General features: G+C 48.5%; 1 protein-coding gene and 1 non-coding gene across 2 annotated transcripts in view; both read left to right on the plus strand.

Annotated features, from left to right (window-relative positions):
- The window catches only part of LOC131913759 (uncharacterized), a 138,724-nt gene that overhangs the window by 62,059 nt on the left and 52,886 nt on the right, over nt 1-23,779 (plus strand). The window contains exons 5-6 of the mRNA XM_059266545.1: nt 122-10,225; nt 19,041-19,081. Coding sequence (XP_059122528.1) covers nt 122-10,225; nt 19,041-19,081 — 10,145 coding nt within the window. The remainder of the gene's footprint in view (nt 1-121; nt 10,226-19,040; nt 19,082-23,779) is intronic.
- LOC131913901 (U6 spliceosomal RNA) lies at nt 15,398-15,501 on the plus strand. The gene has a single exon (XR_009379978.1). It is a non-coding gene; the product is annotated as a U6 spliceosomal RNA (small nuclear RNA).

Genomic DNA, 23,779 nt, shown 5'->3' on the forward strand with positions numbered 1-23,779 from the left:
AAATGAAAAAAATGTAAATGACCTGACACAAATGTTTGTTGAAAGACGTAAATTTACATTGAATTTGAATTATAAAGTTGAAATTAGTTGGTAAGAAGGAAAATCTCTCTAATTCTTACAGAATCCAGATGACGAAAATCTTGCAGATGTCTTCATGCAAATCCTAGATGTAGACCATAATGAAAAAATAGATTTCACTGAGTATTTACTGATGGTGGTGAAGTTGGCTCAAGCATATTATGAGTCATCTCAGAACAAAAGTTTTAAAACTGGATCAAAGAGACGGAGTAAAAGTCAACACAAAAGAGTAGGAGAAGATGGAGAAGAAGAAAGAAGACACAGATCAAGCCATAGGAGATCTGAGGGAAAGGAAAAAAAAGAAAGCTCAAGAAGCCCAAGAGGGAGAGGGAAAAAAAGACATGGATCAGGCAGCAAAAATCAAGATAGAGACACAACTACGCACAGAGAAACAGAAAAACATGGGAAACATCACAGTTCAACTGGAAAGCAACGGGGAGGATCTAACTCGACTGAAAGAGATGGTAGAGTTAAGAAGGAGAGAAGATCAAAGGAGAGAAAAGAAACAAAATATGATGCCATCAATAATGAAAACACAAAACAACAAGAACAGTGGGAAAAAAGCTGTGGTGAATATTATTATGAAATCGAGCATAGCAAAAGTGAAGAGACAGGAGGAAAAAGAAACACTACGAGAGACAAATCTGGCCGAGAAGAGTCTCCAGACAGCCCTAGGCAGTCCAGTTCCCGTCAGAGGAGCGAGTCTCCCCGGACCAGCACAAGAACAGGCCACAGAGGAACACACCAGTCCCCAGCCGGCCAGCAGTCATCCGATGGTCACAGGCAAGCCACTTCCAGGAGGGGCAGACACCAGGAGGACAGCGCCAGCCAGGCCAGCGACAGCGAGGGCCACTCAGAAGTCCAAGTCAGGCACAGGCAGGCCTCAGAGACCCACGGGAGGACCGCGTCCGGCTCAGGGGTGCAGCGGGCATCCAGCAGCGGTGGCCAGGCAACTGACAACGTCAGGCACTCGGGGGCCCGTCAAGGCCAGTCATCCGGCCAGGGACAAGGACGCTCCGAGTCAGCATCCCGCACCAGGGAAGCACGAGGGAACCAGAGACACGGCCAGTCGGCTGACAGCTCCGGGACCTCCGGGACTGGTCACGGAAGAGGCCAAGCCACCTCTGCTGAACGGAGACATCAGAGGCCCAGCGAGAGTCAGGCCAGTGACAGCGAAGGCCACTCCGAAGCCTCAGAAGCACACGCAGTGGGAGCCCACGGTGGGTCTGGAGCCAGCCACAGGCACGAGCAGACATCCTCTCGAGGCCAGCATGGCTCTGGATACTACCAGGTGTACTACTACGAGCAGGAACACCCCGAGTCTGGACACAGACAGCAGAGGTCCAGTGGCAGGGCTCCTCAGGGGTCCGGCCCAGAACAAGGGAGGGACAGCCGCAGGATCGGGGGCTCTCACGAAGGACAGAGCTCCTCTGAACTCCAGGCTAGAACCTCCCGTGGAAGGTCCGGAACCAGTGCTAGAGGGGGTCAGGGGTCCTTCGGAACGGACCGCTCTGAGCGCCACCAGTCCACAAGGGGCCACGAAGACATCCACGGGGGCTCTGGACGCTCACGAACAAGGCAAGGACAGGTAGACTCCCACACTGGGAACGACACCTCCCACGGTCAGGCAGAGGGCAGAGGCAGGGTTAGCAGGCACACAGGCGGCCGAGAAGAGTCTCCAGACAGCCCTAGGCAGTCCAGTTCCCGTCAGAGGAGCGAGTCTCCCCGGACCAGCACAAGAACAGGCCACAGAGGAACACACCAGTCCCCAGCCGGCCAGCAGTCATCCGATGGTCACAGGCAAGCCACTTCCAGGAGGGGCAGACACCAGGAGGACAGCGCCAGCCAGGCCAGTGACAGCGAGGGCCACTCAGAAGTCCAAGTCAGGCACAGGCAGGCCTCAGGGACCCACGGGAGGACCGGGTCCGGCTCAGGGGTGCAGCGGGCATCCAGCAGCAGTGGCCAGGCAACTGACAACGTCAGGCACTCGGGGGCCCGTCAAGGCCAGTCATCCGGCCAGGGGCAAGGACGCTCCGAGTCAGCATCCCGCACCAGGGAAGCACGAGGGAACCAGAGACACGGCCAGTCGGCTGACAGCTCCGGGACCTCCAGGACTGGGCACGGAAGAGGCCAAGCCACCTCTGCTGAACGGAGACATCAGAGGCCCAGCGAGAGTCAGGCCAGTGACAGCGAAGGCCACTCCGAAGCCTCAGAAGCACACGCAGTGGGAGCCCACGGTGGGTCTGGAGCCAGCCAGAGGCACGAGCAGACATCCTCTCAAGGCCAGCATGGCTCTGGATACTACCAGGTGTACTACTACGAGCAGGAACACCCCGAGTCTGGACACAGACAGCAGAGGTCCAGAGGCAGGGCTCCTCAGGGGTCCGGCCCAGAACAAGGAAGCGACAGCCGAAGGATCGGGGGCTCTCACGAAGGACAGAGCTCCTCTGAACTCCAGGCTAGAACCTCTCGTGGAAGGTCCGGAACCACTGCTAGAGGGGGTCAGGGGTCCTTTGGAACGGACCGCTCTGAGCGCCACCAGTCCACAAGGGGCCACGAAGACATCCACAGAAGCTCTGGACGCTCACGAACAAGGCAAGGACAGGTAGACTCCCACACTGGGAACGACACCTCCCACGGTCAGGCAGAGGGCAGAGGCAGGGTTAGCAGGCACACAGGCGGCCGAGAAGAGTCTCCAGACAGCCCTAGGCAGTCCAGTTCCCGTCAGAGGAGTGAGTCTCCCCGGACCAGCACAAGAACAGGCCACAGAGGAACACACCAGTCCCCAGCCGGCCAGCAGTCATCCGATGGTCACAGGCAAGCCACTTCCAGGAGGAGCAGACACCAGGAGGACAGCGACAGCCAGGCCAGTGACAGCGAGGGCCACTCAGAAGTCCAAGTCGGGCACAGGAAGGCCTCAGGGACCCACGGGAGGACCGGGTCCGGCTCAGAGGTGCAGCGGGCATCCAGCAGCGGTGGCCAGGCAGCTGACAACGTCAGGCACTCGGGAGTCCGTCAAGGCCAGTCATCCGGCCAGGGACAAGGACGCTCCGAGTCAGCATCCCGCACCAGGGAAGCACGAGGGAACCAGAGACACGGCCAGTCGGCTGACAGCTCCGGGACCTCCGGGACTGGTCACGGAAGAGGCCAAGCCACCTCTGCTGAACGGAGACATCAGAGGCCCAGCGAGAGTCAGGCCAGTAACAGCGAAGGCCACTCCGAAGCCTCAGAAGCACACGCAGTGAGAGCCCACGGTGGGTCTGGAGCCAGCCAGAGGCACGAGCAGACATCCTCTCAAGGCCAGCATGGCTCTGGATACTACCAGGTGTACTACTACGAGCAGGAACACCCCGAGTCTGGACACAGACAGCAGAGGTCCAGTGGCAGGGCTCCTCAGGGGTCCGGCCCAGAACAAGGGAGGGACAGCCGCAGGATCGGGGGCTCTCACGAAGGACAGAGCTCCTCTGAACTCCAGGCTAGAACCTCCCGTGGAAGGTCCGGAACCAGTGCTAGAGGGGGTCAGGGGCCCTTCGGAACAGACCGCTCTGAGCGCCACCAGTCCACAAGGGGCCACGAAGACATCCACGGGGGCTCTGGACGCTCACGAACAAGGCAAGGACAGGTAGACTCCCACACTGGGAACGACACCTCCCACGGTCAGGCAGAGGGCAGAGTCAGGGTTAGCAGGCACACAGGTGGCCGAGAAGAGTCTCCAGACAGCCCTAGGCAGTCCAGTTCCCGTCAGAGGAGCGAGTCTCCCCGGACCAGCACAAGAACAGGCCACAGAGGAACACACCAGTCCCCAGCCGGCCAGCAGTCATCCGATGGTCACAGGCAAGCCACTTCCAGGAGGGGCAGACACCAGGAGGACAGCGCCAGCCAGGCCAGCGACAGCGAGGGCCACTCAGAAGTCCAAGTCAGGCACAGGCAGGCCTCAGAGACCCACGGGAGGACCGCGTCCGGCTCAGGGGTGCAGCGGGCATCCAGCAGCGGTGGCCAGGCAACTGACAACGTCAGGCACTCGGGGGCCCGTCAAGGCCAGTCATCCGGCCAGGGACAAGGACGCTCCGAGTCAGCATCCCGCACCAGGGAAGCACGAGGGAACCAGAGACACGGCCAGTCGGCTGACAGCTCCGGGACCTCCGGGACTGGTCACGGAAGAGGCCAAGCCACCTCTGCTGAACGGAGACATCAGAGGCCCAGCGAGAGTCAGGCCAGTGACAGCGAAGGCCACTCCGAAGCCTCAGAAGCACACGCAGTGGGAGCCCACGGTGGGTCTGGAGCCAGCCACAGGCACGAGCAGACATCCTCTCGAGGCCAGCATGGCTCTGGATACTACCAGGTGTACTACTACGAGCAGGAACACCCCGAGTCTGGACACAGACAGCAGAGGTCCAGTGGCAGGGCTCCTCAGGGGTCCGGCCCAGAACAAGGGAGGGACAGCCGCAGGATCGGGGGCTCTCACGAAGGACAGAGCTCCTCTGAACTCCAGGCTAGAACCTCCCGTGGAAGGTCCGGAACCAGTGCTAGAGGGGGTCAGGGGTCCTTCGGAACGGACCGCTCTGAGCGCCACCAGTCCACAAGGGGCCACGAAGACATCCACGGGGGCTCTGGACGCTCACGAACAAGGCAAGGACAGGTAGACTCCCACACTGGGAACGACACCTCCCACGGTCAGGCAGAGGGCAGAGGCAGGGTTAGCAGGCACACAGGCGGCCGAGAAGAGTCTCCAGACAGCCCTAGGCAGTCCAGTTCCCGTCAGAGGAGCGAGTCTCCCCGGACCAGCACAAGAACAGGCCACAGAGGAACACACCAGTCCCCAGCCGGCCAGCAGTCATCCGATGGTCACAGGCAAGCCACTTCCAGGAGGGGCAGACACCAGGAGGACAGCGCCAGCCAGGCCAGTGACAGCGAGGGCCACTCAGAAGTCCAAGTCAGGCACAGGCAGGCCTCAGGGACCCACGGGAGGACCGGGTCCGGCTCAGGGGTGCAGCGGGCATCCAGCAGCAGTGGCCAGGCAACTGACAACGTCAGGCACTCGGGGGCCCGTCAAGGCCAGTCATCCGGCCAGGGGCAAGGACGCTCCGAGTCAGGATCCCGCACCAGGGAAGCACGAGGGAACCAGAGACACGGCCAGTCGGCTGACAGCTCCGGGACCTCCGGGACTGGTCACGGAAGAGGCCAAGCCACCTCTGCTGAACGGAGACATCAGAGGCCCAGCGAGAGTCAGGCCAGTGACAGCGAAGGCCACTCCGAAGCCTCAGAAGCACACGCAGTGGGAGCCCACGGTGGGTCTGGAGCCAGCCAGAGGCACGAGCAGACATCCTCTCAAGGCCAGCATGGCTCTGGATACTACCAGGTGTACTACTACGAGCAGGTACACCCCGAGTCTGGACACAGACAGCAGAGGTCCAGTGGCAGGGCTCCTCAGGGGTCCGGCCCAGAACAAGGGAGGGACAGCCGCAGGATCGGGGCCTCTCACGAAGAACAGAGCTCCTCTGAACTCCAGGCTAGAACCTCCCGTGGAAGGTCCGGAACCAGTGCTAGAGGGGGTCAGGGGTCCTTCGGAACGGACCGCTCTGAGCGCCACCAGTCCACAAGGGGCCACGAAGACATCCACGGGGGCTCTGGACGCTCACGAACAAGGCAAGGACAGGTAGACTCCCACACTGGGAACGACACCTCCCACGGTCAGGCAGAGGGCAGAGGCAGGGTTAGCAGGCACACAGGCGGCCGAGAAGAGTCTCCAGACAGCCCTAGGCAGTCCAGTTCCCGTCAGAGGAGCGAGTCTCCCCGGACCAGCACAAGAACAGGCCACAGAGGAACACACCAGTCCCCAGCCGGCCAGCAGTCATCCGATGGTCACAGGCAAGCCACTTCCAGGAGGGGCAGACACCAGGAGGACAGCGCCAGCCAGGCCAGTGACAGCGAGGGCCACTCAGAAGTCCAAGTCAGGCACAGGCAGGCCTCAGGGACCCACGGGAGGACCGGGTCCGGCTCAGGGGTGCAGCGGGCATCCAGCAGCAGTGGCCAGGCAACTGACAACGTCAGGCACTCGGGGGCCCGTCAAGGCCAGTCATCCGGCCAGGGGCAAGGACGCTCCGAGTCAGGATCCCGCACCAGGGAAGCACGAGGGAACCAGAGACACGGCCAGTCGGCTGACAGCTCCGGGACCTCCGGGACTGGTCACGGAAGAGGCCAAGCCACCTCTGCTGAACGGAGACATCAGAGGCCCAGCGAGAGTCAGGCCAGTGACAGCGAAGGCCACTCCGAAGCCTCAGAAGCACACGCAGTGGGAGCCCACGGTGGGTCTGGAGCCAGCCAGAGGCACGAGCAGACATCCTCTCAAGGCCAGCATGGCTCTGGATACTACCAGGTGTACTACTACGAGCAGGTACACCCCGAGTCTGGACACAGACAGCAGAGGTCCAGTGGCAGGGCTCCTCAGGGGTCCGGCCCAGAACAAGGGAGGGACAGCCGCAGGATCGGGGCCTCTCACGAAGAACAGAGCTCCTCTGAACTCCAGGCTAGAACCTCCCGTGGAAGGTCCGGAACCAGTGCTAGAGGGGGTCAGGGGTCCTTCGGAACGGACCGCTCTGAGCGCCACCAGTCCACAAGGGGCCACGAAGACATCCACGGGGGCTCTGGACGCTCACGAACAAGGCAAGGACAGGTAGACTCCCACACTGGGAACGACACCTCCCACGGTCAGGCAGAGGGCAGAGGCAGGGTTAGCAGGCACACAGGCGGCCGAGAAGAGTCTCCAGACAGCCCTAGGCAGTCCAGTTCCCGTCAGAGGAGCGAGTCTCCCCGGACCAGCACAAGAACAGGCCACAGAGGAACACACCAGTCCCCAGCCGGCCAGCAGTCATCCGATGGTCACAGGCAAGCCACTTCCAGGAGGGGCAGACACCAGGAGGACAGCGCCAGCCAGGCCAGCGACAGCGAGGGCCACTCAGAAGTCCAAGTCAGGCACAGGCAGGCCTCAGAGACCCACGGGAGGACCGCGTCCGGCTCAGGGGTGCAGCGGGCATCCAGCAGCGGTGGCCAGGCAACTGACAACGTCAGGCACTCGGGGGCCCGTCAAGGCCAGTCATCCGGGCAGGGACAAGGACGCTCCGAGTCAGCATCCCGCACCAGAGAAGCACGAGGGAACCAGAGACACGGCCAGTCGGCTGACAGCTCCGGGACCTCCGGGACTGGTCAAGGAAGAGGCCAAGCCACCTCTGCTGAACGGAGACATCAGAGGCCCAGCGAGAGTCAGGCCAGTGACAGCGAAGGCCACTCCGAAGCCTCAGAAGCACACGCAGTGGGAGCCCACGGTGGGTCTGGAGCCAGCCAGAGGCACGAGCAGACATCCTCTCAAGGCCAGCATGGCTCTGGATACTACCAGGTGTACTACTACGAGCAGGAACACCCCGAGTCTGGACACAGACAGCAGAGGTCCAGAGGCAGGGCTCTTCAGGGGTCCGGCCCAGAACAAGGAAGCGACAGCCGAAGGATCGGGGGCTCTCACGAAGGACAGAGCTCCTCTGAACTCCAGGCTAGAACCTCTCGTGGAAGGTCCGGAACCACTGCTAGAGGGGGTCAGGGGTCCTTTGGAACGGACCGCTCTGAGCTCCACCAGTCCACAAGGGGCCACGAAGACATCCACAGAAGCTCTGGACGCTCACGAACAAGGCAAGGACAGGTAGACTCCCACACTGGGAACGACACCTCCCACGGTCAGGCAGAGGGCAGAGGCAGGGTTAGCAGGCACACAGGCGGCCAAGAAGAGTCTCCAGACAGCCCTAGGCAGTCCAGTTCCCGTCAGAGGAGCGAGTCTCCCCGGACCAGCACAAGAACAGGCCACAGAGGAACACACCAGTCCCCAGCCGGCCAGCAGTCATCCGATGGTCACAGGCAAGCCACTTCCAGGAGGAGCAGACACCAGGAGGACAGCGACAGCCAGGCCAGCGACAGCGAGGGCCACTCAGAAGTCCAAGTCGGGCACAGGAAGGCCTCAGGGACCCACGGGAGGACCGCGTCCGGCTCAGAGGTGCAGCGGGCATCCAGCAGCGGTGGCCAGGCAGCTGACAACGTCAGGCACTCGGGAGTCCGTCAAGGCCAGTCATCCGGCCAGGGACAAGGACGCTCCGAGTCAGCATCCCGCACCAGGGAAGCACGAGGGAACCAGAGACACGGCCAGTCGGCTGACAGCTCCGGGACCTCAGGGACTGGTCACGGAAGAGGCCAAGCCACCTCTGCTGAACGGAGACATCAGAGGCCCAGCGAGAGTCAGGCCAGTGACAGCGAAGGCCACTCCGAAGCCTCAGAAGCACACGCAGTGGGAGCCCACGGTGGGTCTGGAGCCAGCCAGAGGCACGAGCAGACATCCTCTCAAGGCCAGCATGGCTCTGGATACTACCAGGTGTACTACTACGAGCAGGAACACCCCGAGTCTGGACACAGACAGCAGAGGTCCAGTGGCAGGGCTCCTCAGGGGTCCGGCCCAGAACAAGGGAGGGACAGCCGCAGGATCGGGGGCTCTCACGAAGGACAGAGCTCCTCTGAACTCCAGGCTAGAACCTCCCGTGGAAGGTCCGGAACCAGTGCTAGAGGGGGTCAGGGGTCCTTCGGAACGGACCGCTCTGAGCGCCACCAGTCCACAAGGGGCCACGAAGACATCCACGGGGGCTCTGGACGCTCACGAACAAGGCAAGGACAGGTAGACTCCCACACTGGGAACGACACCTCCCACGGTCAGGCAGAGGGCAGAGGCAGGGTTAGCAGGCACACAGGTGGCCGAGAAGAGTCTCCAGACAGCCCTAGGCAGTCCAGTTCCCGTCAGAGGAGCGAGTCTCCCCGGACCAGCACAAGAACAGGCCACAGAGGAACACACCAGTCCCCAGCCGGCCAGCAGTCATCCGATGGTCACAGGCAAGCCACTTCCAGGAGGGGCAGACACCAGGAGGACAGCGCCAGCCAGGCCAGCGACAGCGAGGGCCACTCAGAAGTCCAAGTCAGGCACAGGCAGGCCTCAGAGACCCACGGGAGGACCGGGTCCGGCTCAGGGGTGCAGCGGGCATCCAGCAGCGGTGGCCAGGCAACTGACAATGTCAGGCACTCGGGGGCCCGTCAAGGCCAGTCATCCGGCCAGGGACAAGGACGCTCCGAGTCAGCATCCCGCACCAGGGAAGCACGAGGGAACCAGAGACACGGCCAGTCGGCTGACAGCTCCGGGACCTCCGGGACTGGTCACGGAAGAGGCCAAGCCACCTCTGCTGAACGGAGACATCAGAGGCCCAGCGAGAGTCAGGCCAGTGACAGCGAAGGCCACTCCGAAGCCTCAGAAGCACACGCAGTGGGAGCCCACGGTGGGTCTGGAGCCAGCCAGAGGCACGAGCAGACATCCTCTCAAGGCCAGCATGGCTCTGGATACTACCAGGTGTACTACTACGAGCAGGAACACCCCGAGTCTGGACACAGACAGCAGAGGTCCAGTGGCAGGGCTCCTCAGGGGTCCGGCCCAGAACAAGGGAGGGACAGCCGCAGGATCGGGGGCTCTCACGAAGGACAGAGCTCCTCTGAACTCCAGGCTAGAACCTCCCGTGGAAGGTCCGGAACCACTGCTAGAGGGGGTCAGGGGTCCTTTGGAACGGACCGCTCTGAGCGCCACCAGTCCACAAGGGGCCACGAAGACATCCACGGGGGCTCTGGACGCTCGCGAACAAGGCAAGGACAGGTAGACTCCCACACTGGGAACGACACCTCCCACGGTCAGGCAGAGGGCAGAGGCAGGGTTAGCAGGCACACAGGCGGCCGAGAAGAGTCTCCAGACAGCCCTAGGCAGTCCAGTTCCCGTCAGAGGAGCGAGTCTCCCCGGACCAGCACAAGAACAGGCCACAGAGGAACACACCAGTCCCCAGCCGGCCAGCAGTCATCCAATGGTCACAGGCAAGCCACTTCCAGGAGGGGCAGACACCAGGAGGACAGCGCCAGCCAGGCCAGCGACAGCGAGGGCCACTCAGAAGTCCAAGTCAGGCACAGGCAGGCCTCAGGGACCCACGGGAGGACCGGGTCCCGCTCAGGGGTTCAGGGGACCTCCCGTGGTGTCCAATCAGTAGATAGTTCAAGTGATACTCCAAAACACCTTGAGTTCAGTATGGCACAGAGATATTATTACTATCAATGAACAAGTAGTTTAAGTGAGATAGAAATGGTAATGCCCTACAAAACCATATTATCCTTGAGTGTAGGTCTTATATTGTATTTTTGTGGGTAATGGTTTCCTGGGGTTGTTTTTTTTTTTCTTTTTTTTTTTTTTTTAGTCTTTTTTTTTCTTGTCTTTTGCTTTTTTTGCCATTTAAAAATTTAATTTTTCCCTAATTGGTGGTAGTTTTTTCTCATTTTATTAATATTTTTAAAAATGTTTCATGATTTATTACCTAGAACATTCCATGTTATGGAGATTTATTTTTAGTAGTAGGAATATTTGGTGTAAGAGTAAGGTAATTTACCTTGAAAGATTTTATTTTCAATCAACTGAATATTGGATATTAATTTTTGCCAAAACCTTGTAAGAAAGCCCAAAGTCTAAGACCAGTCTTTTGGAGGCCCCAGTCCTCTCTCTGCAATCAGTGTTCAAAATGTATAAGCAATTTTCCACTTCATTGAATCATTGAAATCAATTGAAGCAATCATTGAAATCATATTGGACATATGGAATTCAACATGTTAAACTGTATGATAATTGGAAATAAACAATTGGCTATCTAATATTGTTTGCCTCTTTCATTTTTCTTTTCATAAATTCGAAGACTTCTTTCTGTATGTCAGAACTGCATCCTTCAACTTTATAGAAAGCTGGATAACCATATAGAAATATCTGCTTTTCAATGATTGATGAGTTAAAATTAAAAATATACCCATATATTTCTCTAATGGAATTGTTGTTCCATAGTAGTACTTTACAAAGCAAAATAGCTTTGTTCCAAATAGGAAATCATTTATCCATGTAGTAATTATCTCTCTCAAGCCAAGATCACAAATAGGAATCTTTGAAGAAAAAATGAAGTTCTTCCTTCCAAAGAACATGGCACTTAATGTTTCTAGTGACAACCAATGGGAGCAGAGTCAAGGTCCTGGTGTACATTTACAGAGGGAAGGAAGAAACACAGCCACATTTATCATTAGGAATGGGTCAGGAGAGAGAAAGGAACCAAGTAAGATGTACACAAAATCACTTCAGTAAAAGGGATATCTTTCCATCTGAACTGTATCTGGATTTTACTTCCCAAAATATCAAACTGGGGAGAGCCATAGGCACACATCCTCAATTTTCAGATGAGTTTATCACACAAATAACTTCTCTCAAGACAAGCAGATATCCATGTTTTGTGTTTGGTGGTTTTATAAAACGTTCACATACGAGCTACCTTTCTTGAACCTTTACTGAAATAAATCAAACTCAAGATGAAGTGAAACTGTCAAAATTTTAATGATCTTCAATGGAGAAAGGTATTGAATCAAAGTCAGCAAGCAAGTTCCTTGTTTTAATTAGCCTTGTTTCATGTTTCTATTGGCTTCCACAAGCCCCAGATGGTGGTACTCCCCTCCATGCAATGCTGTCCCCATATAAAACTATAAAACTGCATATTCCTTAAGTTGCCAGAGCTGATAACTTAGCAGTGCTGCCACAGACAGTCTATGCAGCTCCTTCAAGCAGCCCTTCTATACGTTTAGTTAGGCCTACCTATGGAGTTAGGAGTAAAATGCTGTGAGTTAACAGTACAGACCTGGCTTGACCAAGGTGGATGTACTGATGGGCAATACAACAGAGATGGATAGATATGTGTTCTCTACAAAAATAAACTCTCGTTTTCTGACAGACCCACAGCCAACTGAAATTGCTTTCTTTTGTATTCCTGCTCACTCAAAGGACAGAATTACCAGAACATCCTTTTGTCAGCTGACAGAAAATCAGCTTACCCATTTGGATGAAACAAGGTTCACTAGAAACATAAGCTTTTCTCTGTTCTCTTGTTTCCTCATGACACGTTTGCCCCTCTTCTTAGGTGGCTAACTCTTATAACAAAATTAGAGGGTCACAAAGACCTAGTAGGTCCATGGAAAACACTTAGAATTGCACCTGACACATAGTAAGCACTCAATAAATGTTTGTCATTTGGGCAGGGTGGTGGTGGTGCATGCCTTTAATCCCAGCACTCGGGAGGCAGAAGCAGGTAGATCTCTGTGAATTTGAGGCCAGCCTGGGCTATACAGTGAGTTCCAGGAAAAGGCACAAAGCTAAATAGAGAAACCCTGTCTCGAAAAACAAAACAACAAAAACAAAAACAAAACAAAAAAATTGTCATTTGGGGCAAAGTTTTAAGCATGAGTTAAATAACAAGATGAAGAATAAAATATTGAGAAAATATACCATTAAAGGTCTGCCCATAGGGCTAGAGAGATGGCTCAGTGGTTAAGAGCACCGACTGCTCTTCCAGAGGTCCTGAGTTCAATTCCCAGCAGCCATATGGTGGCTCATAACCACTTGTAATGAGATCTAGTGCCCTCTTCTGGCCTGCAGGGACACATGCAGGCAGAATACTGTATACATAATAAATAAAGAAATCTTAAAAAAAAAAAAAAAGGTCTGCCCATAGTTAAATAACAAGTATGTGGTAGGTAGAAGATTTGAAACCTGGAAACATACAGCTCAGTAGTAGTTTCTAGCATGTATAAACCCTGAATTTAATCCCCTGCACAAGAAAACAATAGTAAAAACAAACCAAACATAAATTTATCTGAAGATAATTTCTTTGTGCTAGGCATGGTGGTGTTTGCCTATGATGCAGTACTTTGGAGGCAGAAGTAAAGATAGTATATTCAAAGCCTGTCTGGACAATATTACAAAGCTCCAGGCCATCAGAGGATATACATGGATGATATCCTGCCTAAAATTAAAGAAAATAAAGATAAAAAGATTTCCAAAGCTAATTCTGTCTTTCAAGTCATACTTCTATCACTAAGAAGTGTTATCAAATAGCACAGAAAAATCAAGTAAAGAGAAAAATGAAATACAGTCATTTTTGGTATCTTGAAATCTGTGATACAAGGAAAAGCCATTTCCATAGAGAGGCAGTGATATGAAGAAATTATTGGAAATGTTAGTAATGAATGGTTTCCAATGAACCAGACACAACAAATATAGACTACTTCTATGAGGAAGCAAAAAAAAAAAAAAAAAAAAAAACCCTACTACCTAACCAAATCATCCAGGTTTTCCACATCCATCAGAGTGCTGGCCTGTGAGGATTTGTGGAGTGAGGCTAGGGAAGATAGTTTTCAGGAGCTACCTTCTGAGAATTAACAAGAGACCAGATCATGGATGGAACATTGGAAACCAGAGTTCAAGGCTGAACTTCCCTTCCCCAAATTTCTGAAAAATAAATAGCACTTTTAAATAGCATGTTTTGAGTATATAATTCAATGCATTGATATAAGTATACAATGTGAAATAATCACTATGGTCTAGCTAAGCTTAAGATATCAATTATCTCACATAGTTACCTTTTCCAGGTGTGTATGTGGTGGGGACACTTGAGATCTAGCCTCTTAACAAGTTCCAAAACAACACATAATTATTGACTATAGTTAATTGTACATTGTCTACAGTAATCACTCTTCTGATAACAGAAGGGTTTAATCCTTTGTTCAACAGATATTTTTTCATACACTCTCACCCCTGGTAGCCACTATTCTACTCACTTTGATTTTATGAGTTTGACTTTTCTTTAGATTGTATATATGTGAGTCATGCAATATTTATCTTTCTGTTGACTTAGAATTATGCCCTCGGGGTTCACCTGTATTGCTGCAAATCACAAATCTCCCTTAATCTTAAGGCTGACTAATATTTCCTTGTATATACAATCAGACATCCATTAACAACAGGATATATTTTGAAAAATACCTTGTTAAGTAACTCTGCCATTATATTAACATCGCAGAGTACACAACACAAACCTAAATGGTATAGATCAACCACTTCACATGGCCTGTTGAGGCAATCAAGTAAACATGAAACATATAAGGTGTTGCCAACATTATATGTCATACTATTTTACACTAACAATGAAAATGTGGCATGTGAAATATACACACTAGAAATACAGTCATTTATTATCATTATAAGGTATTATATGCTGTGCATAATTGCATGTGCTATATTTTTGGAGGTGTAGTATACATGCATGTTTATGTGGATATATGAACTCATGTGCACATGTATGTGGTGGCCAGAGGTAGTTGAGTGTCTTCCTCAATGACTAGTTTTTGTGATAGAATCTCCCACTAAAGCTAGAGCTCACCAATTAACTAGTGAGCTACAGGAATCCACCTGTCTCCACTTCCCTATGCTATAACAAATTCACACTGCCCTGGTCAACTTTTACATGGATGTTCAGGATCCAAATCAAGATCCTCATGTTTGTACAGCAGGACTTTTACTACTCTGTGCTATACTTTCACATAACTGGCCAGAACATAGACCTGTTTGTACCAGTACAATCATAGACACACGAGTGATGCATTATGCTACAAAATTATGATGGCCACAATGTCACTAGGTGATAGGAAATTTTCAGTTCTATTATAATCTGACATTATTGCCACTATATATGCAATTTATGGGTATAAATAAGGAGATGGTGTCTGGAAGCCTCACAACCATGATAACCACTTACAAATAAAATGTACATATTCAGGCAAGTAGAGGACATGGGAAAAGAAATGTCTCCTGAAGACATACTATTAAGTACCACTGCCACCTACTGGCTGAACAGAGAAGGGACTGTTCATTTGGTCCATTAGTCTTTTCTCCAAACAACAAAATTGCCTTGCTTGTTTAGATCATCTATCTGTTTTTTTTCCCTTAGGTATGTGGCTATATGCCTCCTCCTATAATGACTAAAATAGACTGAAGTTTCCCTCATCACCTCCTAACCCCTACTTAACTCTGAAGTCAGTCAGAAGAGCTTGAAGTTAGTGACATTACAGATGGTCCAAAAACATCAGTCTGAGGCTTAGGAGTATACATAGGCACAGAAAACACAAAAGCATTATAGATGAATTGGATGGGAAGGGGACTTAGTGTGAAAAGGGAGTTAAGGAGATGGGGAGAGAAGGAAAGGGGAGAGGAGAGGAGAAAGAAGAAAGGAAGGGGAGAGGAAGGGGAGTGGAAAGAAAGATGAAGGAAGAAGAAATCAGTATAGGGGAAAAGGAAATTTCTCTTCAGTGTTATAGAATGAACTTCATGAGAATGTGAATTGTAATGGTCACCTCTGCAGCACAGATATTACATTTTGAAACACACAGAGAACACTAGCATAGTCCCTGCCCAAGGATGACATGGAAATTCACAAATCATTCCATATTTTTAACTAAGCTACAAATGGATTGAGGTCCTCAACACAACAGCTAATTTTTTTTAAAACAAATTCTCTTTATGTAGCCTAGGCTGCTCTGGAACTCATTCTGTAAACCAGGTTGACCTCGAACTCACAGAGATCCACCTGCCTCTGCCTCCCAAGTGCTGGGATTAAAGACACGTACCATCAAGGTGCACCACCACGGTCAGCAGGCTCTCTTTCTGAATAGGACTCCAGCAACACAGGAAATAAAACCAAAAGTCAACACACAGGATCTCAAAAAACAGTAAAAGCTTCTTCCATCAAAGGAGACTGTCAATCAAGTGAAGAGGTAACCTACAGAACAGGAGAAAATCTTTGGCAGTTATTCATCTAACAGAGGATTGGTGTCTAGAATTTATAAATGAAACTAAACATCAAGAAAACAAACAACACAATTTTTAAAATGGACTATTGAACTAAACAGAGACTTAAGAAATAAAAATGGCTAGGAAACATTTTTTTTTAAGTGCTCAACATCTTTAGCTATAGGGTAAATGCAAACTAAAATTACTTTAAGATTTTATCTCACCCCAATCAGAATGACCATCATAAAGAATACAAACAAACAAATAATTGCTAGTGCATGTGTGAGAAAACATTGACTCCAGCTTGGAAGTGTAAGCTAGTGCAGTTCCTTTGAAAATCAGTCTGGAGTTTTCTCAAAAGAGAAAAAAATAGAATTAACCGTACTAGATGACCCAGTGAGACCACTCATGGGCATATACCCAAAGGACTCTGTATTGCATTACAGAGATACTTGAGCATCCATGGTCATTGCTGTTCTAGTCACAATAATGAGGTGTGTTGGCTAGGGTCTTTTTTTTTTTTTTTTTTTTTTTTGTCAGCTGAGCACAAGCTAGGGAAGAGGAACTACAATAAGGAAAATGCCTTTAACAGATGGCCTGTAGGCAAGTCTGTAGGACATTCTCATGATTAACGATTGATGTGAGTGGGCTCAGGCCACCGGGACCAGTGACACCCCTGGGCAAGTTGAATAAGAAAGCAAACTGGGCAAACCATGGAAGCAAGCCAGTAAACAGTGTTCCTCCATGATGTCTGTTTCAGTTTCTGCCTCTGGGTCCTGCCCTGAGTTCCTGCCCTGACTTCTCTTTATGATGGAGTGCAATTGTTAGATGAAATAAACCCTCTCTTCCCCAAGTTGCTTTGGGTCATGGTGTTTATCACAGCAATAGAAACCTAATAAGGACACTAGAAAATGGAAACAGCCTAAATATTCATCAACTGGTGACTAGATCATGAAAATGTGGTACATATACACAATGGAAATTTACTCAATTTTAAAGAAAAGCAAAATTTTCAGGAAAAATGGATGGAACTAGAGATGATACATGATAGACAGACAGATAGATCAACAGGACAGAGTGAGATGGCACAAGCCCAGAAGTAGAAATGCAGTATGTTCTCTCTCATATGCAGATCCTAGCTTTTATTCTTTAGTTTTGTTTATTTAATCTGGAGTGGCTGTAGAAACCAGGAAACTAGGAAGGATACATGAAGAGAAGTGTGGCTTAAGGGAGGAGAGAGAGTAGACACAGGTAAAAGAGGAAGAAGAGTTTAAGGAGAGAAGGGGTAGGGGAAGTTTTGTCAAAACAAGGAGTGTATGAAAAGGTTATATGGAAACTTACTATCTTATAACCCAATTTAAAAACTAAGGGAGATTGAAAGTAATGCTGTTCATAGAAGCAGTGAGTTTCTAAACAAAATTCCCAGTGCAAATACCTCTATTAGACTTATTAGTCAAGGATGCTCCAAAGGCCTCTCAAACAATGCAGGCTCTTGCCAGTACTTGTGTTTGCCCATCATAACTATTGGATAAATAAGACCTTATTGCTGAAGATACCACATATTTCAGTTGCAAGATACAGAGAAATCAAGGCAATAGGTGCAATGCAGGCAGCAGTGGAAGAAAAGGCTTCAGTGGTTTCACCCAGCTGTGAACTCTATGAACAATCAGGTAAGATGTGCCCATTGGTGTACTAGTGGCATAACTATTATAAGAGCAAACCAACCACTCCCTAGCTAGATTTGAAGCCTGCTTCACAGACGAAATCTACACCTGGTACAGAGGTCCAGTCAACAACTCACGCCTAGGGAGCTCATAGGCTCAAGGCATAATTCAGCTGTCATAGTATCAAATTGTCTTCTAAATATCTGTGTATTTACTCATAGACAAAAGTTACTTTCATCCTTAACTAGAGAAGTCATTCTCTAAGTGAACAGTAGTAAATGCAAAGACATATGGATCCCCAATGTACTGAGGATAAAACATTGAGGGCCCAGCCTGAAAGAAGGACCACCCCTCCTCGAAGGCTCAGAGAACATTGCAGAAGAGGGGTCAGGAAGAAGTTAAGAGCCACAAGACAGGCAGCGTGGGTGGGGGAATGATGCCCTGCCTCCCTACCCCGGCGACCCATCAACACCTGAGGCAGGTGAGAGAGCTGGTTCTCTGGTCCCAAAAGTGGGAGAGCCATCCCTGACCCCAACCAGCTACAACACTCAGGAGAGTAGGCCATGCACCTTGCCAGGGCAGCACAATAGAGCCAACTTTGTTAGTGCAGGCATGGGTGAGCCAGCCCCAAAATTGTGAGATTGGAAGAGCTGTCCCCATTACCCACCTGTCCTGTGGCAGCATGGGCAGGGGAGAGTTGCCTCCCCCACCTGCCCATCAACACCTGGGGCAGATGGGAGAGCTGGCCCTGTGGTCATAAGAGCCGGAGAGCACAGGTGTGGATGAGCCAGCCCCAAAGTTGTAAGCATGGGAGAGCTGTTCCTATTTCTCATCCAGCAGACCAATCCTACAGCTGCCCAGGCTCAGACCCAGGGTTGCAACTTGGCCCGTCCCAACATCCACCCCGTCTATGATCTGCTGGAGCATGCGAAGGGACCTGACCCACAGACACAAAGCTGTAGGATCTCCATAACACAGGGTAACAACAGAATATCCAAGAAGAGTCCTAGTGATGCCCAGCCTAGTGATCCATAGTGCAATAGAAACCAGAGGCCTCGAACCAGACCAATGACTCTTTGCAATGAATACTTATAAGTAAAGATATATGTACAAAGGGGTTTATGATGTGACTCCCTGTGTCACACTGCAGCTTCCATGACAAGATTTTTAATTTTTCCCTTTTTTAATTTTTTTCCTTTTTTCTCTTAAATTTTGTTTTATTTTAGGGGTGTGGTGCAGGGCCAAAGGGCAGATGGGAAGAGACAGGGAAATGAATGAGATCAAGATACATGATGTAAAAGACACATAGAATAAATAAAAAGAAAAAATACAATAAGTTAAAAGATAGGGAGAGAGAGAGAGACAGGACAGAAGAGAAGGGCTGTGAAATGCCATCTAGATAGCACAGTCACTATGATCATGAACTCACACAGTGGTGGCTACCTACTATGGGCCTGTATAAGACTGGCCCTGTCTTATCATAAATGAAGAGCTCATTAGGTCATACCCCTTACTGCTGAACTATTTGTTGTTGATAGATTCTGAGAGGAGAGGAGTCTGTCTTCATTTGTACACCCAGGTGAGTCTACCAGGCTCCAATAGATAGCTCCAAACCCATGGTCATCCAGATGCCCTGGTCAAGTTCAGTGAGTTACAGACTAAAAAACAAACAACAACAACAACAACAAAAACCAAACAAACCAAAAACAGGAATTTAAGAAAGATTCACAGGGAATGGGAAGTAGACAGGTATGAGAAGGGGTTAAGAGGGGATAAAGGGGTGAGAGTAATCACTACATACATGAAATAGAGAAATAAACTAATTAGTAAAAAGAGAAATCATTTTAAAAGAATATGAATTATTAAAAATACTATACTCAAAACGGTGATAAAATAGGAGAATGGTATTCAACAGGATATTGGAAAGTTAAAGAAATCAAGAATATGCATTTATAAACCCCTCATGTGGATTATAGGCCCAGATGGAAAGAAATCACGTTACTAACAGTGTGGAAAAGTCCCGAACAATCCCACTGAATACACAGAAAAATGACAAAGGGATCAAAGTCACTAAAGAGAAGCTTGCTGATATGAAGATACCTTATGAATCTACAACAAAGAACAAAATAGAGTTAAGGATAGAGCTCAATGATACAAGCATGTGTCTAGTCCTCAGCATCAGAAAATAAAAGGGGAGGGAGGGAGGAAAGCAGGGAGAAAGGAAAAAAGAAAGTAGTGGAAGGGGGCCAAACAAAACAAAAAAAGTTATTCATAAATATATAAAGAAAAAAAAACCCTGGGATGAAAAAAATAGTTAAAATCTGGAGAGATGGTTAAGCAGTTAAGAGGGCTGGCTGCTCTTCCAGAAGGCCTGGGTTCAATTCCTGGCACCCATACAGAGGCCACAACCCTCTGTAATTCTAGTTTCAGATCTGATGCTCTTCTGACCAGGCGTTTATCAGTACACAAAAATAAAAAGAATAAATCTCAAAAAAAAAAAAAAAAAGAAAGAAAGAAAGAAAAGAAACGGGCTTTTGTTTTGTTTTGGGACAGGGTCTCTCTATGTAGTTCTTGCTGTCCTCTAACTCACTCCGTAGACCAGGCTGCTTTCAGAGATACGCCTGCCTCCTCTGGGATTAAAGGCATGCACCACCATACACCTCTATTTTTAAAGATAGATTAAGATCATTACTCTTTCCTCATTACATGGTTGACAGAATATATCACTGAAACTGCCTACAGTCCTGTTTCCTTGAGAATTTGAAATTTAGCATCTTCAGTAGACACAGGAAAATTCAGATTTTTCGTTGTATCAGTTCTGATATATTGAGGTTTGTCAAGAAATATTCCATTTAATTGAAGTTGTTCAATATATTAAGAAAAAATGGTTGGAATTTTAAAAAGAAATCTATTACGCTGCCAAAAAAACAAACAAACAAACAAAATCTCAACATAAAATTTCTAATATGGAGACATTCAAATAACTTTACTATTCTTAAAAGATATATAAATACCCTATTTTTCTACTGAGTTTCTCATTTATAAGACCTGAAAATATGGTGGAAATAAAAAATAAATGGCAATATTTTGAGGTACTCTGCTCATGGGTAACACATTTACTAAACTTTTTCCCTATCTAAAAAAAAGAAAGTTTTCATGATTGCTGAAGCTTGGGAAAGGGATCAGGGAGGGCCAGGTCATCCTGTACTCTATAGGACCCTCATCCTCACAAGGTCTCCAAGGAAATATCCTATAAGAGCAGAAAGAAAATGACATTTATATTCTCATATCCTTTCTCAGTGTGAAGACATAAAGGTACAGAAGTTCACCCAAATAAGGCAGCCAATATTAGGCTAACACCTAAACTCTGATAATTATATAATAGCTCTAAGTCTTAATATAACTAAAAGCCATATAATTGGTATATTAGCTTACTTAATTCTTTAGTGGCCCTTGTAGAATGCATTATCCTCATTTTAAGGATGAGGAAACAGACTCAGAGACTAAGTAGATTGCCAGAATTCAATGGGGGGGGGGACGACAAAAGACAAACTTCAAGGAAACCAAATTCCAAAGCATTTGTGGTTAACAGGGTTCTAGATTGGTGTATGGCTTGATTGTCACAAAAAGGGCATCAGCATAGTGGTGATGGTGTTGCTTAAGTCAATTCCATCAGTTAAATTTATCACAAGAGGTTTTTAATAAGAATTGGAAAACATGAAAATATTAGGTGATATAAACCCACAGAAATTAACTTAGTGCAATTTACTCTGAGCCATAGTACACTTTGCTTGAGTGTTAATGGATCCCCAAACAGAAAGAATAAAAAGAGCTGTAGCAGGGTATCCTGGGTCAGTGAAGCCATGGTTACTTGTCTCCTTTCTGCCTGTGTCTGCCTCCCTGTAGTCTTTGCCCAGCTGCCCAGGCTTCCTACACTAATCTTGGTCTGGCTTCTCAGCACCACTCTGTCCCTGGAGGAACCCAGAGGAGGTCCAGGACTTTGCAGCTGGCCTTGGCACTTCCATAGGTGCCTGAAAAGGTCACACACTGGTACTGCCAGTACACAGCTGAACTCCCTTTAAAGTTAGAGGAATTCCAGGACAAGTACTCTATGTCTTGAAACTCTATGACAAGATTGATCCAGAAGAAGCCTTCCGTAAGTTCTCTTTCTATAAAGGGCCTGGGCTTAGATGGTTTGGACAAAGTGGAGATAATTATGGCCATGGAAGATGAATTTGGTTTTGAAATTTCTGACAGAGATGCAGAGCAGTTCATGTGTCCAAAAAACATTGTAGATTTATTGCAAGTAAGAAGGATATATATGATAAAGTATCAGAGCCTTCTTCCTCACTAATAGGACTCCAATAACATACGATAGCATCACAGCTGGATGTTATACTCATATTTAAATTGTCTAAGTGTTTTACTCTTTGAAAATAAACCTATTATGAAACTTTAAAAAAGAGTTGGATTTGTGGATGAAGAGTTTTAAACAAAGGGAAAAAAAAGACCATAACCCTTTAAGGAATACCCCAGTAGAGAAGGGAATTCATATTGATGAAATTAAGACTCAAAGAGTCACAAATACTTTCACTGCTATGCATACTATCCAAATGTGTGCTCTAGTCCAGGAGAATTCTGTCCCAAGTTGTTTGGAAATTTTTAAATAAAGATAAAGCTCTGGGAAACTATAAAAAAGTAAAAGCAAGTGAATTAAGATAGTGATGGAGACACTAAACCAATCTTCATTCTTACAAGGTCAGCATTGATCAATAAATTTTTATATGTCTATGTATTTGGTAATGATGAACACAGTATAGCTTGATGAAAGAGAAATGGGAGGTACTGCTTTGGTCATGTTATATTTCAAATAACTACAAACATGTCAAAATGTCAGGCACGCAGATGGATAATGCCCATGCTGCCACATTCAACAGTCCTTCCAATCTCTTGATATCATAGCAGCGTTTAGCATAATTAGCTTTCTTTTTGCTTCCATGATACCATTTTCTGCTGGCTTCTCTTTCTTTCCTGACCACTACCTTAGTTGGCTGGCTCTGCTTGCTTGGCTTGACTTATCACCACAAGGAACGGCTCCAAATTTTTGCCATTTATCTTTTCTCATTATATATCTGCACAATTTTCACTTACTTTTCTTTGACACTTATCAGTCCTGTGAGAATCCAGAGCAGTAAAGAGTAGTCACAGGATTCAGAACAGTCAGATCCATGATCAGCCTAAACACAGCCAAAGGCAAACTGGAGTCAACACAGGAGTCAACTCTAACCACAAGTGAACAGGAAAAATTCCTAGACAATCAAATATCAGCAGGGCCAAATGCCTGGTCATAGACCTTGGGTTTCTATGCAACAAAGGACATCAATCCAATACTGAGAAATCAGGAAGAAGCATGAAATATTCAGGATTATATCATACCCAACCAATATCTATAATGTCTTGACTCATTACAAGTGGACAAAAGTACCTAGGGCCAAAATAAAAATTTTAAAAAAAAAATTGAATACTAAAAAAAAAAAAGAAAAAAAAGTACCTAGGTATAGTCAATATAATGATAGTGAAAGACAGTCAAAAAACTCAGATAACGGCATCTCATGAATAGTTTAATGTAGCCATAAACAATAGAAAAATGAAAGAAAGAAAAAATTATCAAGGTTCCAGACATGAACAGTCACAAGACAGAATTGGATATTCAGTATAGACATTTACCCATAGACAATCTAGGCTTACATGAGGAGAACCTGGGCCTAATACAAGAAAACCCAGATTCAGTCAGTCAATTAGTAAAGAACTCAAGATACCAATGTCTTCTCATAGGCACTGATCATTCTCCATACAGTCCAGATGCATCATAAACAGAAATCTAATTTTACTCAATTCAATGACAAAGAATAAGCAGGAGATTTGGATGGACAGTTGTGCTTTCTGCACTCAAGCTATGTATAGACATTGGCAGACTAGATCCAACATAATGAAATATTTTTTAAAAGAAAATTGATTCGGAGGCTGTAGAGATGGCTCAGTGGTTAAGAGCACTTCACAATCACAATAACCAGAGTATAGGTCCCATTACCCATGTAGCAAGCCCAACTCTAAGCAGGGTATGAAGATGGGATCACTGGGGCTTGTTGGCTTCCAGCTCTAGCCAAGAAAAACATAAGTTTCATGTTCAGGGAGAAATCCCACATCAAAGGAGTAGACAAAGAGTGATAGAGAAGGACACTTGGTGCCCTCATCTGGCCTCTGGGCATGTGCACAT

This window comes from Peromyscus eremicus, chromosome 6, assembly GCF_949786415.1.
Source record: "Peromyscus eremicus chromosome 6, PerEre_H2_v1, whole genome shotgun sequence".
NCBI lineage: Eukaryota > Metazoa > Chordata > Mammalia > Rodentia > Cricetidae > Peromyscus > Peromyscus eremicus.